General features: G+C 43.6%; 2 protein-coding genes across 4 annotated transcripts in view; both read right to left on the bottom strand.

The window, feature by feature from the left end:
• The window catches only part of LOC135089854 (proton channel OtopLc-like), a 110033-nt gene that overhangs the window by 76532 nt on the left and 18501 nt on the right, over positions 1 to 15000 (bottom strand). The window lies entirely within an intron of this gene.
• On the bottom strand, positions 2455 to 12070 carry LOC135089858 (uncharacterized). The gene is made up of 2 exons (XM_063986004.1): positions 10967 to 12070; positions 2455 to 3306 (listed from the first exon to the last, which is right to left on the bottom strand). Exons 1-2 carry the CDS (start codon positions 11293 to 11295, stop codon positions 3060 to 3062), a joined length of 576 nt encoding a protein of 191 aa, XP_063842074.1. The 5' UTR covers positions 11296 to 12070; the 3' UTR covers positions 2455 to 3059.

Raw genomic sequence — 15000 nt, 5'->3', positions numbered from 1 at the left:
TTTATGTGGCGAGGAAAAAGCTTGTCTGCCTGATCAGTGTGTGTGTGTGTGTGTGTGTGTGTGTGTGTGTGTGTGTGTGTGTGTGTGTGTGTGTGTGTGTGTGTGTGTGTGTGTGTGAATTTGGAGGTGACCCCTTAGGACACATCACGGAGGAAGGACAGTGTGTGTGTGTGTGTGTGTGTGTGTGTGTGTGTGTGTGTGTGTGAATGGGGAAGTCCCTCCTCCTCCTCCTCCTCCTCCTCCTCTTCCTCCTCCTCCTTCTTTATCTTCATCAGATGGTAACACAGCTCCTCCTTCCTTCCTTCCCTCCTTCCTCCCTTCATTCCAACTCTCCTCTCCCTCCTTCGCTTAGTACCCTGCCACCTTCTCCCTCTTACAACTCTCCTCTCCCTTCCTCTCTCCCAACTCTCCCTCTCTTCCCAAACTGCGCACTTGGCCCTCCCCCTCCCCCACTCTCCCTACTCCCTTTCCCCCTCCTGCGTCGCCCACCGATCCCAGCGCCCTTCCGACTCGGCAACAGGACACCACGCCCCTAGAACACCTGCGGGAACGGGGGAAGGGGAGAGGAAAGGAATGGGGAAAGGAGAGGAAGGGAAGGAAAAGAAAGAAGAAAATGGAAGGGAAGAAGGGAAAAGGTCGAGAAGGGAGGGAAAGAAGAGGAATATAAGGGGGAAGAAAGTTGGGGAAGGGAGGGAAGGGAGAGAGAGAGAGAGAGAGAGAGAGAGAGAGAGAGAGAGAGAGAGAGAGAGAGAGAGAGAGAGAGAGAGAGAGAGAGAGAGAGAGAGGGAGAAAGATTGGGGAAGGGAAGGGATAGAAAGATAGGAGAGGAAGGTAAGGAAAGGGAGGAAAGGGAAAGGATGGAAAGAAGGGAAAAAAAGAACGCAAGGAAAAGCAAGGAAGGGGAAGAAAGTAAAGGGAAGGAAAGGGGAAAGAAAAACAGGTACCATGCAATAATTTTCTTGTTTAATCACCCAGACAAAAAAATTCCTTGGTTCACAATTCTGTTTTATCTTGTATCTCGTGGTGGTGGTGGTGGTGGTGGTGGTGGCAGTGGCGGTGGCAGTGGTGGTGATGACAGCAGACTTTTTCTTGCTTAATCATTCATAAAAAAATATAAATAAAAAATAAAAAATGGTTCTCAGCTCATAATCTTGCGTTTTATCTTACATCAGCTGGTGGTGGTGGTGGTGGTGGTGGTGGTGGTGAGAACAACATTACCTCAGATCCCCCAGAAATATATATAAAAAAAAAAAAAAAGATTATCGGGACTCGGTGATGCTGATACTGGTGATGATGGTGATGATGATAGTGATTGTGATAGTGGTGATGACAGTAATGGTGATAGCACAAAACAAGACCTTCATTAATCAGGAGGGGAGTCACAGAGGAAGGTGCGCACATACAAGGGACAGAAAGACCTCGGGGAGACTCGTGAGTGGCGCCAACCCTTCACTTTACCAAAACACCGAAAAAAGAAGAAGAAAAAAAAAAAAGGTGTAGCAATAAAAAAATAAATAAATAAAATAAAAGAGAACAGTAAACCATCCAATCACGTGCACTTGTATTAACGGAGACTAACACACGTGACACTCCCACTTACGTATACCTCCCACACAGGTGCTGCACAGGTACACGGCGCAGTCAGAGTGCTTAATGAAGGGACACGTGGCAGTACAGGTCAAGTCAGTGTGTTTAGTGCCTTGGGTCCTCTGGTGTTGTGTTGTCTTTGTGTGTGTGTGTGTGTGTGTGTGTGTGTGTGTGTGTGTGTGTGTGTGTGTGTGTGTGTGTGTGTGTGTGTGTGTGTGTGTGTGTGTGTGTGTGTGTCTGTGTAATGAAAAACAAAACACAAAGGCCAGGAGAAGAAGAAGAAGAAGAAGAAGAAGAAGAAGAAGAAGAAGAAAGAAGACGAAGAAGACGAAGACGAAGAAGAAGAAGACGAAGACGAAGAAGAAGAAGAAGAATTCACCTCTCCTCCTCCCTCACTAATCACAGAATGAAATGGCGATGCTGCGTCTGATAAGATACGGAGGAGGAAGAGGAGAAGGAAGAGGAAGAGGAAGAGGAAGAGGAGGAGGAGGAGGAGGAGGAGGAGGAGAAGGAGAAAGAAGGAAAAAGAAGAAGATCAGTATCATTTTATTGGTTTATTTTCGTCTTCGCTTCCTGTGTGTGTGTGTGTGTGTGTGTGTGTGTGTGGGCGCTGCTGACACCACCTATGAGTATGAGATAAAGGATGTGGGCGTGGGGCGTGGGGCGTGGGGCGTAAGAGTGAGAAATTGAAAATCTAAAGAGCAAAAGTTAAGTCTCCGTGAAGTGACAATGTGGCGGGAGTTTATGTCGGAAACGTAACCTTTTTGAAGTGAGTAATTATCGTAAACTGTTATTGTGAGTCACACTTCTAATACAACACACACACACACACACACACACATACACACACACACACACACACATCAGTACTTTTGAAACACTTTATTCCCTCATCAAAACTCATTTAAAAGGTCACATAAATGATTATTGAAGTTTCCATTTGTGTTTTTCCAATAGTAATGTTAAACGCTTTTTAAACTATTACCGGAATCATTAAAACACCCTTGAAAGCTACAGAAACTTCTACTGGAGCCTGTTAAAGTCAGGTATACGGGTAATTATGTTTGGTTTAATAATTTCAAAAGGCCACAGAGATTACCAAAGCATTACCAGCATCATGAAAACGCCCTTGAAAACCACGATACCTTTTACTGTGGCCAGACAAAATTCACACGATCCACGGGCAGGTATAAACAGGTATACTGATAATTTAAAACCCCAAAGAGATGGCTAGTGAGGTTTTCATAGAAGTTTTCCCAGTAGCAATGAAGAACGATTTTTAAAACTACTACAGGAATCATGAAAACACCCTTGAGAACCCACGACATGTACATCAGCCTGCCAAAATACACACACGGGGTCCACGGTGAGGTACAAACATGGCCAGGTGAGATGAGAATACCTAAAAAGACACTGTGGAAATCCCGGGGTGGCCTGCAGCTCTTGCCTTGGTTCACATACAGCAAGAAGGATCACGGAAAGCAGGTGGTGGTGTGAGGGGACTCCCCGGAACACGCCCATTCTATGACACCACCTCCTGGCTTTGTGTTCGCCTCTATTCGCTCACGTAGACACTTGCACGGGGAAATGCCAGCAGATTGCGAGGAGATGTGGCCTGAAACGCAGTACATGATGACACTTCCCTGGGTTTTGGGCTGGTTTAGTTGAGGGTCCTGTATACGATAGAAGGCGGTGTGGTGTGTGGGGTGATTTTTGTTCCTGGAAGTGAGGTGAGTATAAGAGGAAATGGAGATATGAAGGAAGGGAAGGAAAGATGAAGAGATGGATGCGTGTTAGAGAGAAAGGAAGGAAGAGAGGGATGGAAGAAGGGAGGCAGGGAGAAATGGGTGTATGTAAGAGAAGGAATGAAGGGAAGGGAAGGATATAAGAAGAAAGGAAGAAATGAAGGAAGGGAAGGAGAGATGTGGAGATGGATGTGTGTTAGAGAGAAAGGAAGGAAAGAAAGGAAAGGAAGGAAGAAAGGAAGTAAGAGGGATGGAAGAAGGGAGGGCAGGGAGAAATGGATGTGTGTAAGAGAAGGAATGAAAGGAAGGGAGGGAAAGAAGCAAGAAAGGATACGTAAGTGGATGGAAGAAAATAGGATAACAAAACGAAAGAGCAAAAAAAAAAAAGATGAAAACAAAAAAATAACAGTAGAAAAGTAATAATGACAATAAAAATAAATAAATTACGAGAACCATAAATAAAACAAAATTACAAGAAAAAGAAAATTACAACAAGAAAAAGAAAAAAAAAACGGAGACAAAACCCACTTTAAAACAACAACAACAACAAAAAAAAAAAACAATACCAACCATATATTTAAATCAAAGCACTTATATACTCCCCCCGTCAAAAAAAAAAAAAAAAAAAAAAAAAAAAAAAAAAAAATCGACCCATCTCATTTCCTTCCTCTAAACACCACGGACACATCTACCCACAACACGAACCATGAGACCAAGAGAAAACAAAAACAATAAGCAAAGCAGCACCATCCCTACACATACACCTAACCAGCTAAAGACCCTATAAAAAAAACAAAAAACTCATTTCACTTCCTCTAAAAGATACGACACAGCCGGAACACAAGCCTTGAGACAGCCAGGCGAGGCGCGGCTTGGGCGAGGTTGAGCTGGGCAAGAAAGCGCACAAGGAAACACACACAAACACACAAAAACACAAACAGGTTCTTATATAGAGACAAACTACAGAAATAGGAAGGGCGTTTGTATATGGGGCAAGCTATTCGACCCATTCCAAGCCACCCAAAACCCTCCATTTCCTTCACCCCTCACCATCCACCTCCTCCACCTACTTCCTTCACCCCATCCACCTTCCACTGGGCAGGAATGTCACCTTAGTTAATCAAGGGTGTAAAAAAATTATATCAAGGTGACTGTAGGGACAAAAAAAAAATATAATAAAAAGGAGATTAATGCTTAGAAGAATATATGGACTTGAAAATAAGCTTATGTGAAGATTAAAAGGGTTTTGGGACAGAGAGAGAGAGGAGGAGAGAGAGAGAGGAGAGAGAGGAGAGAGAGAGAGAGAGAGAGAGAGAGAGAGAGAGGAAGGTCGCAGCCCTACTTAACCCCACATGTCCAAGATTAAAGCAAGAGAAATGGCTTGACACGGAGGAGGAGGAGGAGGAGGAGGAGGAGGAGGAGGAGGAGGGGGAGGAGGAGGAGGAGGAGGAGGAGGAGGAGGAGGAGGGGAAGGGAGACAGAAAGAAAACAGGAACGATAAGGAGAAAGCGGGCAAACACACATACACACATACATTACACACATAGAGAGAGAGAGAGAGAGAGAGAGAGAGAGAGAGAGAGAGAAAGGAGGGCATCATTTTCATCTGACTATATACGCATAACATCTCCCTTTTCTCCTCCTCCTCTTCCTCCTCCTCCTTCAACCGTGAAAATGTCAACAAGTGAATGGCATTTTCAATCATTTTCTCTCTGGGTGTTCTGGAGGAGGAGGAGGAGGAAGAGGAGGAGGAGGAGGAGGAGGAGGAGGAGGAGAAGAAAGAGGAGGAGGAGAAAAAGATCAAATTTCCGGATCACTTTCAAAATAAATCAACAAAATCTCTCTCTCTCTCTCTCTCTCTCTCTCTCTCTCCTCTCCTCTCTCCTCTCTCTCTCTCTCTCTCTCTCTCTCTCTCTCCTGTAGTGCCAGGAGACTCACTCACTCGGAACAAATGAGTTTGACTTTAAAATCCAACAAAGCTATAACTTTTTTGTGTGAGAGAGAGAGAGAGAGAGAGAGAGAGGAGAGAGAGAGGAGAGAGAGAGAGAGAGAGAGAGAGAGAGAGAGAGAGAGCAATGATATTACTTCCCCAGAGCAGGACAAGGTCGGGGCCACACCCTCAACCCCTCCCCCCTTCCATCACCGCCCCTCCCTCCACCCCTCCCCCACTACATCCATACCCCCCTCTCCCCATACACCATCATACACTCTCACATACACACTCCCATACACCCATTCCCATACACCCTTTCCATTTCTTATCACCTTTGTCACCTCTTCTCTTCATCCTTACTTCCTTGTTCTATATTGTCCTCTTCCTCTTCTTCCTCTTCCTCCTTCTTTTTCTTCTTCTTTCTTTATTTCAGCTTCTTGTGATTTTTATTTTGGTTCTGATTTTTCTTCTTCCATCTTTTACACACACACGCACTCTCTCTCTCTCTCTCTCTCTCTCTCTCTCTCTCTCTCTCTCTCTCTCTCTCTCTCTCTCTCTCTCTGTCTAGTTACTACGTAGGTTCTCTCGTTCCTCGTTTCTCTTATCTCAATCACCTCCTCCTCCTCCTCCTCCTCCTCCTCCTCCTCCTCCTCCTCCTCCTCCTCCTCCTCCTCCTCTTCACGTTCCCTCCATATTTTTGCCTTTATTCTTTTTTTCTTGTCATCTTTTTTTTTTCTCCTTCTTTCCCAAGTTCTTCGTGACTTTTTCCTCACACTTCCTCCTCCTCTTCCTCCTCCTCCTTTCTATTCTTCCTCCCTATCTTCCTCTTCTTTCATCTCCTCCTCCTTAGCCTCTTCGTCTTCCTTCTCTCTCTCTCTCTCTCTCTCGCATACGCTCTTAGCTTAGGTCACAGTCTAACCTCCCCCCCTCTCTCTCTCCCTCCCTCCCTCCCTCTCTTTCCCTCTCCCTCTCCTTCTCTCTCCCTCACCACAATATCCAACCGTGAGCAAATCGTACGATAAATTCAGAGAGAGAGAGAGAGAGAGAGAGAGAGAGAGAGAGAGAGAGAGAGAGAGGAGAGAGAGAGAGAGAGAGAGAGAGAGAGGCGCAGGGAAGAAGGGGAAGAAGAGAAAGGAGGGAACAGAAGAATGAGGGGAGGGAAAAAAGTGGAAGGGAAAAGGTAAGCAAGTGGTCATAAATAAGAAGGAAGGAAGGAAGGAAGGAAGGAAGGAAGGAAGGAAGGGTCATGGGGAAAGTAAGGAAGTAAGAAGGAAAGGAGAAAACAACTGGTTATGTGAAGGAGAGAGAGAGAGAGAGAGAGAGAGAGAGAGAGAGAGAGAGAGAGAGAGAGAGAGAGAGAGAGAGAGAGAGAGAGAGAGAGAGAGAGAGAGAGGGTGGAGAAGGGGAGAGGGGGGAATGGAGGAAAGAAAATGGAAATGGGAAAAATAGAGAAAAGGAGAATTGAGAAACTAATCAGGGTCAGAAGGCTAGAGAGAGAGAGAGAGAGAGTGTGAGAGAGAGAGAGAGAGAGAGAGAGAGAGAGAGAGAGAGAGAGAGAGAGAGAGAGAGAGAGAGAGAGAGAGAGAGAGAGAGAGAGAGAGAGAGAGAGAGGTCAATAATGTCGTGGGAAATTAAGAAGCTGCAATTCTATTCTATAATTAGTGACACACTTACACAACACACACACACACACACACCACACACACACACACACACACACACACACACACACACACACACACACACACACACAAGTAAATAAATGAATCAAATAAACAATAAATACATGAAAGAAACAAAAGAGATACTGAAAAAAAATAAAGAAATATATATAGATAAACAAGACAATAGATAGTTTGATGAATAAGTAGATGAAATAAATAAACAAAGGAGTGTAGATAAGAATATACACAAAAATACACTTTCTAATATGCTCACACCTGTCTGTCATACACCTAACACACCTGAACACACCTGAACGAACCTGAACAAACCTGAACACTCAAAAAAAAAACTCAATCAAACCAAACTTTCCCAGAACTTCACTAACAGAAATTCAAAATAAACACTTAATATTTTTCACCACTTCGTCTCTCTCTCTCTCTCTCTCTCTCTCTCTCTCTCTCTCTCTCTCTCTCTCTCTCTCTACACAAATACACACGAATACAATACACATTTTGTTTTTTCCCCTCCCTAATTACCCAACGCTTCGCTAGGTGTGCTGAGTGAACACCTGGAGGGACAGGTAATGGTGGTGGGGGGCAGGGTGTGGAGGTGGTGATGTTACGCCACTACGGGTCACCAGGTCACGTGTATAATGTCAAGGTGGTGGTAGTGGTGGTGGTGGTAAATACAGAAGCTATGTCTGGTTTCAATGTTTTTTTTTTATTATTTCTCTCTCTCTCTCTCTCTCTCTCTCTCTCTCTCTCCTCTCTCTCTCTCTCTCCTCTCTCTCTCTCTCTCTCTCTCTCTTATACCCTCTTCCTATCATCTTTTCCTATCCTCATCTTCTCTTCCTCTTCCTCCTAGTTCTGCCCTCCATCACACATCCCCGTTCTTCCTCCTCTTCCTATTATTGCAACACAGCCTACCTGATTATTCCTAAAGGGTGTTTGTTCATTCCTAAGCTTGTCCCCTCTAAGGCTTCCTGCACGCTAAGGACACCCTCTTCACGCCCTCTTCACGCCCTTGCTCTCCCCACGCCCACACGACCATGTCACTCTTTTGTTTTCGTCCAGTGATTTTTTCAATTTATATCAATTTATATTTCGAGGTTGTGAAGATTTGGGACCTTATTTGTTGTAGTTGTTGTTGTTGTTGTTTTTGTGTCTTCAACTGAAGCGTGATTTTTTTCTTGTTTTCTGTCTCTGTGTATGGTTGTCTTTGTTTGTCTTTCTGTCCGTCTGTCTGTCTGTCTCTCTGAAGTAGTCTCTCGCTAAAACCTTATTTTCTTCTGCCATTTCTCCTTTCAGCACAAATCTTCTCAGCACAACTCAAGTCCTAGCCTCTTTGCAGCCCAACTCCCCAGCCCAACTCTCCTACTAGTCAAACTTCTCAGCCCAAGTCTTTTATTTTTCAGCCCAACTTTTTCCATCAGCCCAACTTTTGCAACCCAACTCTCCCGCAGCCCAACTCAAGCCCAACTCTCGCTAAAGCCAAGACATTCGTCCAAACACCTCCTAAAACCGGTCTCCCCTCCCTCTCCCGCTCAGAAACTCCCTAAAAATCCCATTGGCCGTAAAAAAACGGTGAGGGGTCGTGCAACCTGCCTTGGGGCTCCTGGAAAATCTTGTCTGATATTAGGACACAGCTGAGCAGGGCTGGGTAAGGCTGGTTAGGGCTAGTTAGGGCTAGGCAGGGGTGAGCTACGCTGGGTTAAGTCTGGGCTGGGTTAGCTAAGTTCAGTGTCTGGGTTAGGTACAAGTTAGCCTCTTATTTATTTATTTATTTATTTATTTATTTATTTATTTATTGTGTTAGTTTGGTGTTGTGTTTATTTTTTTCGATTGTGGCTAAGCTTCTCTTGTTTATTTTGCTTGTTTTGTTTGTTGTTGTTATTCTTCTTTTGATAACTGATATTTTTTTTTATATTACTATTCATTCACTTTTTTCGTCTTTTTTCTATTCTTTCTTATTTATTTTTATCTCATCTTATCGCACCTTTCTCGTTCGTAACTATTATTCACACCCGTTCTGTTGTTCTTTTCATTTTTCTTTCACCATTCTTAACACTTCCCCCTTCTCCTCCTCCTCCTCTTCCTCTCCCCCTCCTTCTTTTTCTCCTCCTCAGCTTCCTCAATGTGCTAAGCCTGTCAATAAATTACGTACATAACAGCTAATACGTGGCAGTGTGTACGTGGCCGTGTGTGTGTGTGTGTGTGTGTGTGTGTGTGTGTGTGTGTGTGTGTGTGTGTGTGTGTGTGTGTGTGTGTGTGTGTGTGTGTGTGTGTGTGTAATACTAAAAGTTTAAGGACGAACACTTATCTACAAATTATTATTCCAACATGTTTTCACTTTCCCCTCTCTCCTTCCTCTCTCCTTCCTCACTCCCTTCCTGTCCCCTCTCCCTCTCCCTCTCCCTCTCCCTCTCCCTAGTGCCACATTAACCACGGGGACAAGATAAAGTAACCCCAAAATCAAGGTCACACTTAAAAAAAAAGGTCCCTTGCCACATTCTCGAATTAATCTTAGTACAGGAAACCACCTTAAAGAAACTCGCGCGCTCACACATGTAGTACACACACACACACACACACACACACACACACACACACACACAGACAGACAGACGCATACACACAGACAGACGTACATATATACCTGCTGTTACTACTGTTACTACTATTATTAGCATTATACTAATACTTTTACTACTACTACTACTTCTACTACTTCTACTACTACTACTACCATTATACTACTACTATTACTACTACCACTATACTACTAATACTACTACTACTACTACTACTACTACTTCTACCACCACTACCAGTACTACTACTGCTATTTCTACCACTACCACCACTACTACTACTACCACCACCAACAATATTACCACCACTACCACTATCACTAATACTCCTCCTCCTCCTTTTTTTACGTACTAGCACCACCAGCACCATCACTTCTACGTGCAATAAGTCAGGTGTATCCCAAGACAGGTATGGAGGGCAAGGTTACGTGCATCTAATTAAACACCTGCCACCTGTCCCTGGGCTGCCATTCCACCTACAGGGACGAGGCGGGGCGTTGGTTACCTTCGTGTTGCAACATTGAATTACGAACGAACTCCCAAAATACGAACACTCTCATTGGGAAGTTTGAGATGAGTAAGGGAAGGAAGAGAAGAAAGGAAGGATGAGGTGTGGTGGGGTAAAGGAGGGATGGAAGGAGGTATGGAGGAAAGAAAGGAAGAGTGACATGCTGGAGGAAAGGGATTGTGGGGAGGGCTTTTATGTAAGGTTCAGTCAAAAGGGTTTTATCAGTAAGAACGTGTGTTGTTGTGATGGCAGGTGACAGGTTTTGTGTGTGTGTGTGTGTGTGTGTGTGTGTGTGTGTGTGTGTGTGTGTGTGTGTGTGTGTGTGTGTGTGTGTGTGTGTGTGTGTGTGTGTGTGTGTGTGTCGTCTAGCATCTCCAATTTTTTCTCTCTAATGTATCGATTTTACTTTTTTCCTTTTTTTTAAGCCATTTTTCATATTTTTTTCCCTTCACTCATCTATTTTTTCCTCCTCCATCAGCGTAATTTCCCTCCAGCGCTACTTTCCATCACCTTCACCTGTGCTTACTTTTTTTTCCCATTTACTTTTTTTCCCACCCATCCTTCTTTCCTTCAGGCATATATTTGATTTTTCCTACCTATCCTTTTCTCCCAACACACACACACACACACACACACACACACACACACACACACACACACACACACACACACGTATATAATAATGCAAAACCCTTAAGGAGCCTCTAAGAAAAGATCCGATAAGAATTCACTATAAGCCCAACACCATTACAACACCGTCACAACACCACTATCACCTCAACACCATCCCCTAACACCATCCCAACACTATCACAACACCATCTACCACCGTCACATCAACACCATCCCAACATCATCACAACACCATCTACTATCACCATCACATCAACACCATCACCCACAACACCATCCCAAAAAAGATCAGATCCAGTACTCACCAATCCTCAAAAATGACCCTCATGATTGGTGATGGACAGGAAATTTTGTGACGGGCGGCGGGCATGACGGGCGGGGCACTGACGGGTGTAGTGGGCGTGTTGGGCGCGCTGTTTCTTTTCACACGCTTGGGAGTCAAAATCACCGGAGATCTTGAGGCTGAGGAGGGTATCTTGACCACCAGGGGGGCCACAGAGGAGCTGGCCTGCCCCATGCGCCGCGTCAGGAGGCTTGGGTGCTCTCCCGGGGCCAGGTTCATGGTGGCGATGTGGTAGGGCACGGAGGAAGGGTCGTTCAGGTCATAGCTGTTGGGACCTGAAGTGCTGGCCATGACAGGAGGGTCTAACTGGGGCTGTCTTCTGCGTCTCAGGCCTTTTAATTGTTGTTGTTGTGGTTGTTGTTGTTGGTTTGTTGCTGGTGTTCAGACGGAAGCAGCTGAGCGAATGACTCCTGCCCTGCCTCCCCGGGACTCGCACTGGCTTCAGCTCGAGGCTTTGCTGTGTTATCGACGAGCTTCGAGGATTCAGGTTTCGTTGCACCATCGACTGACGTGCTCGAATCAGAGGAAGCTGGTTCGCGCGTCACGTCTTCTGCCTCAGCCTGGTTTTGTTGGCAATATTCAGCGCTCATGTCGTTCCCTGGTGTGGATAAGGGCGCCTCGCTCACGTCACTGTCTACCATGTCTCCTGACGGCGATGAGTGTGTGAGGGGATGCAAGGGTAAGATTCACGCCACGGTCAGACGCACGGCAGAGGAGGGATGGCTTCACGCGATCTCCTGAAGGGGTTTAGAGAGCGGCTCGGCCCTCAGGCAAGTTTATATGCAGTGCCTTTACGACCTACGAGTGATTTATGATAACTTGATCCGCCAAGTTAGCGTCACGACATCGCTAAACCCACTTAACACTCCCGCGGTCACTTAACACCTTCGCCACGCCGCCACTCCGTCAGTATTGCTCCCCACGGTCCGACGCGATTCAATAACTGAGTGACACGGTAATTTACAGATTGAAATACGACCGTAGGGTAAAAAGGATTCAATAAGGGTGGAATCAAGTGTAATCCACATTCCTCCCTCCACAAGTCATTGGTGGATAAGACAGGTGGAGGTAACTGGTGTGATTTCCCACTTTTTGATAACAATGCCTTATTTTTTTTTTTTTTTATGGCTGTGTGTGTGTGTGTGTGTGTGTGTGTATGTGTGTGTGTGTTCGTGATGACCTACGAGACACACACATTGGATCAAGGTCACTCAATGTCATTTACGGTCAAGGCTACACACACACACACACACACACACACACACTCTCACACACCTCAATACTTTTCACTTCTCCGGAACTTCTTATTGAGGCAAGATTGGGAATCCCTCAGTATATCATATAATAATGTTCCTTTCTGTTGCACAATGGAGGTGAAGTAAAAATGTAATACCTTCCTTTTATAGTCTGATAAGCGACGATATTCTGAGTCACTTTTTTTCCCCCATTCTTTTTTCTTTACTTTTCTTTGTAGCGGAAAAAAAAATCAATAAACTATTTTTTTTTAATTCATTCTTTTTATGTTATCTTCGTATGAGAAAATAACAATAATACAAACAGTAACTAAACATTTTTATAACATCTGATTTGGCATTTAATCTAAACTTTTGTATTCGTATGTAAGCAAAAATAAAACAAAACAAATAAGATAAAATAAAATATAGATAAATAAATGAATAAATAAATAAATAAATAGATGAATAATAATAAAACTCAAATCTTAGCTAATAAATATGAACTTTTTTTTTTCTTTACTTCATCTGATTTACCATTGAATTTCCCGTAAACTGCTCCATCTTTACGCTTGCAATGAAAAAAATAAAATAAATAATTATCATCCCTGCTATCATAAACACGTCCTTGCATTCAATATAAGCAAACTTCCTTCCTTTACTTCAACACGTGACATATTATTTCCTCTCGCACAATCTGGCAACACAAACCGCGCAATCAGTCTTACTCTACGTACCAGTGTCACGTGTGTGTATGGAAGGAACACAGCTATCATCTCCTCCATCGTATCCTTGCGTTGATTTTAAGTATTTTTTTCCTCTTTATTTTAACAGATTTGACATTTTATCTTCTACGTAACTAATGCAAGAGACAGTAATGAAAATGTAAAAGCTTCCACTCCTCTATTTTTTTTTTCTCTCTCTATAAGCAACGGATACAGTGCTCTTATTGTAATAATGCATATATACTTTTTTTTTCTCTCTTTACAAGCAACAGACAAAAAACAAAAAACTCACCCTCCTGTTATATATATATGTATTTCTCTTCATGTACCTCCCTGTATACGACCATCTAAATACTTGTTGCTTATGTCATTCCTACCTCCAGATTTACGTTCCTACATAACTAAATTAACAGAGACAAAAACTGATAGAGTAAATAAATTTGACAAATCGGTTACTTCTGTACTTCACGTGTATATTTCTTTCCTCTCGATATCTTTACAACAACCTAAATACTTGTAACTTTTTTTTTCATTCCTACCTCAAGCTTTACGTTCCTACATAACTAGAGCAACAGAAAAAAAAAATCCCAGTTATTTAGTATACATATTTTTTTCCCTCTCTATATCTTTACAACCACGTGAGTACTTATATCTTATCTCACTGCTACCTCAAAGTTTACGTTCCTTCATAATTAAAGCGACAAAAACAAAACAAAAAAACCTCCAGGTCCTGTAGTATACACATATTTTCTCTATACCCTTAACCAGTCAACTAAATATTTGTAACGTATCTAATTCCCTACAGGTTTACTATGTCTTAGCAATCGGTATCAGCAACTGTACTTCCCTCCCGTTACGACCCTGAGAGCACCTTGCAAAGCAGCACGCCCTGGAAATCATGTCACCGTGCCTGGCTTATCGGGGCCTCTTGTCCTCTGTCTTGTAGCCACAACGTGTAACAATGAGATTTCCAAACAATATTTTTATCCATAGATGTTTCTGCATTTTACACCTCGATATAACACTACTGGTTTTATAATTTTCGCTGCTCCATGTTCAGTCACTCTAAGATGCTTCACCTTTTTTAACCCTTCGAGTACCACGCCATTACCTCACTTTCACTCCGGATATCACTACAAAAGCGTATTGATTGTTGTAATGTACTCATCAACTTGCATTACACCTGAGTTTACTCCTTTCCTAATTACTGATAAGTGATTTTGTGAAGGTTAGTCTCTGATACGGCAAGGATTAATTTATTGATTCTGACTTTACCTGCTCCATTTTCAGTCACCATGGGAACAAAGGTATTTGAGAGCACTAAGCAACTTCGCCAACTATGCACAACGCCAACTTCATTAATAAAAGAAAAAAAATAATGATCTGGAGCCGAAATGTTTTTTTTTCGTCCTCTTCGCTGTACCTCCTCCACCTCTTCCCTCCTCCTCACACTCATCCCTTACCCTCCACCACCTCCTCCTCCCTCTTCTCCTACACACTGAATCTTTATATCGCCATTAAACACTTGGAAAACCCTGAAAATCCCGTTAAATATTGACGGGGAGAGACGGGAGTCTGTTCCCGTAGCAGTGGCGGGACGGGCAGAGCTCAGCGGGGTTTGGCGGGGCTCGGCAGGGCAGGGCGCCAAGGATACCGTGGTGTATGGTGTTGCGGTGGTGGTGTGATAACATTGCACTCCCACCCGCTTCACTGCCCTGTGTGTGTGTGTGTGTGTGTGTGTGTGTGTGAGTGCGTGCGTGTGTCACCGTTTAGACACGCTGTATAATTGGTATTTAACCGTTTAGACTACCACCTTTCTCTAATTACCAATCATTCTCAAACATGTTTACTCTTTCTACAGCCACATCCAATCTGTTAAGCTGGGTAGAAATTGCAAAATCTATTATCTTTCACCCATAACTTTCTTGCGCATGCTTATATAAATTTCATACATTGCATGTGGTGGTGATAATTGTCTCGAATCAAACTGAAAGGGTTAAAGCAATAGTCAGGAGAACTACACCCAATGTTGTGTGTGT

This window comes from Scylla paramamosain, chromosome 33 (assembly GCF_035594125.1).
Source record: "Scylla paramamosain isolate STU-SP2022 chromosome 33, ASM3559412v1, whole genome shotgun sequence".
In the NCBI taxonomy this organism is placed as follows: Eukaryota; Metazoa; Arthropoda; class Malacostraca; order Decapoda; family Portunidae; genus Scylla; species Scylla paramamosain.
This window is presented reverse-complemented; position numbering and strand designations above follow the sequence as displayed.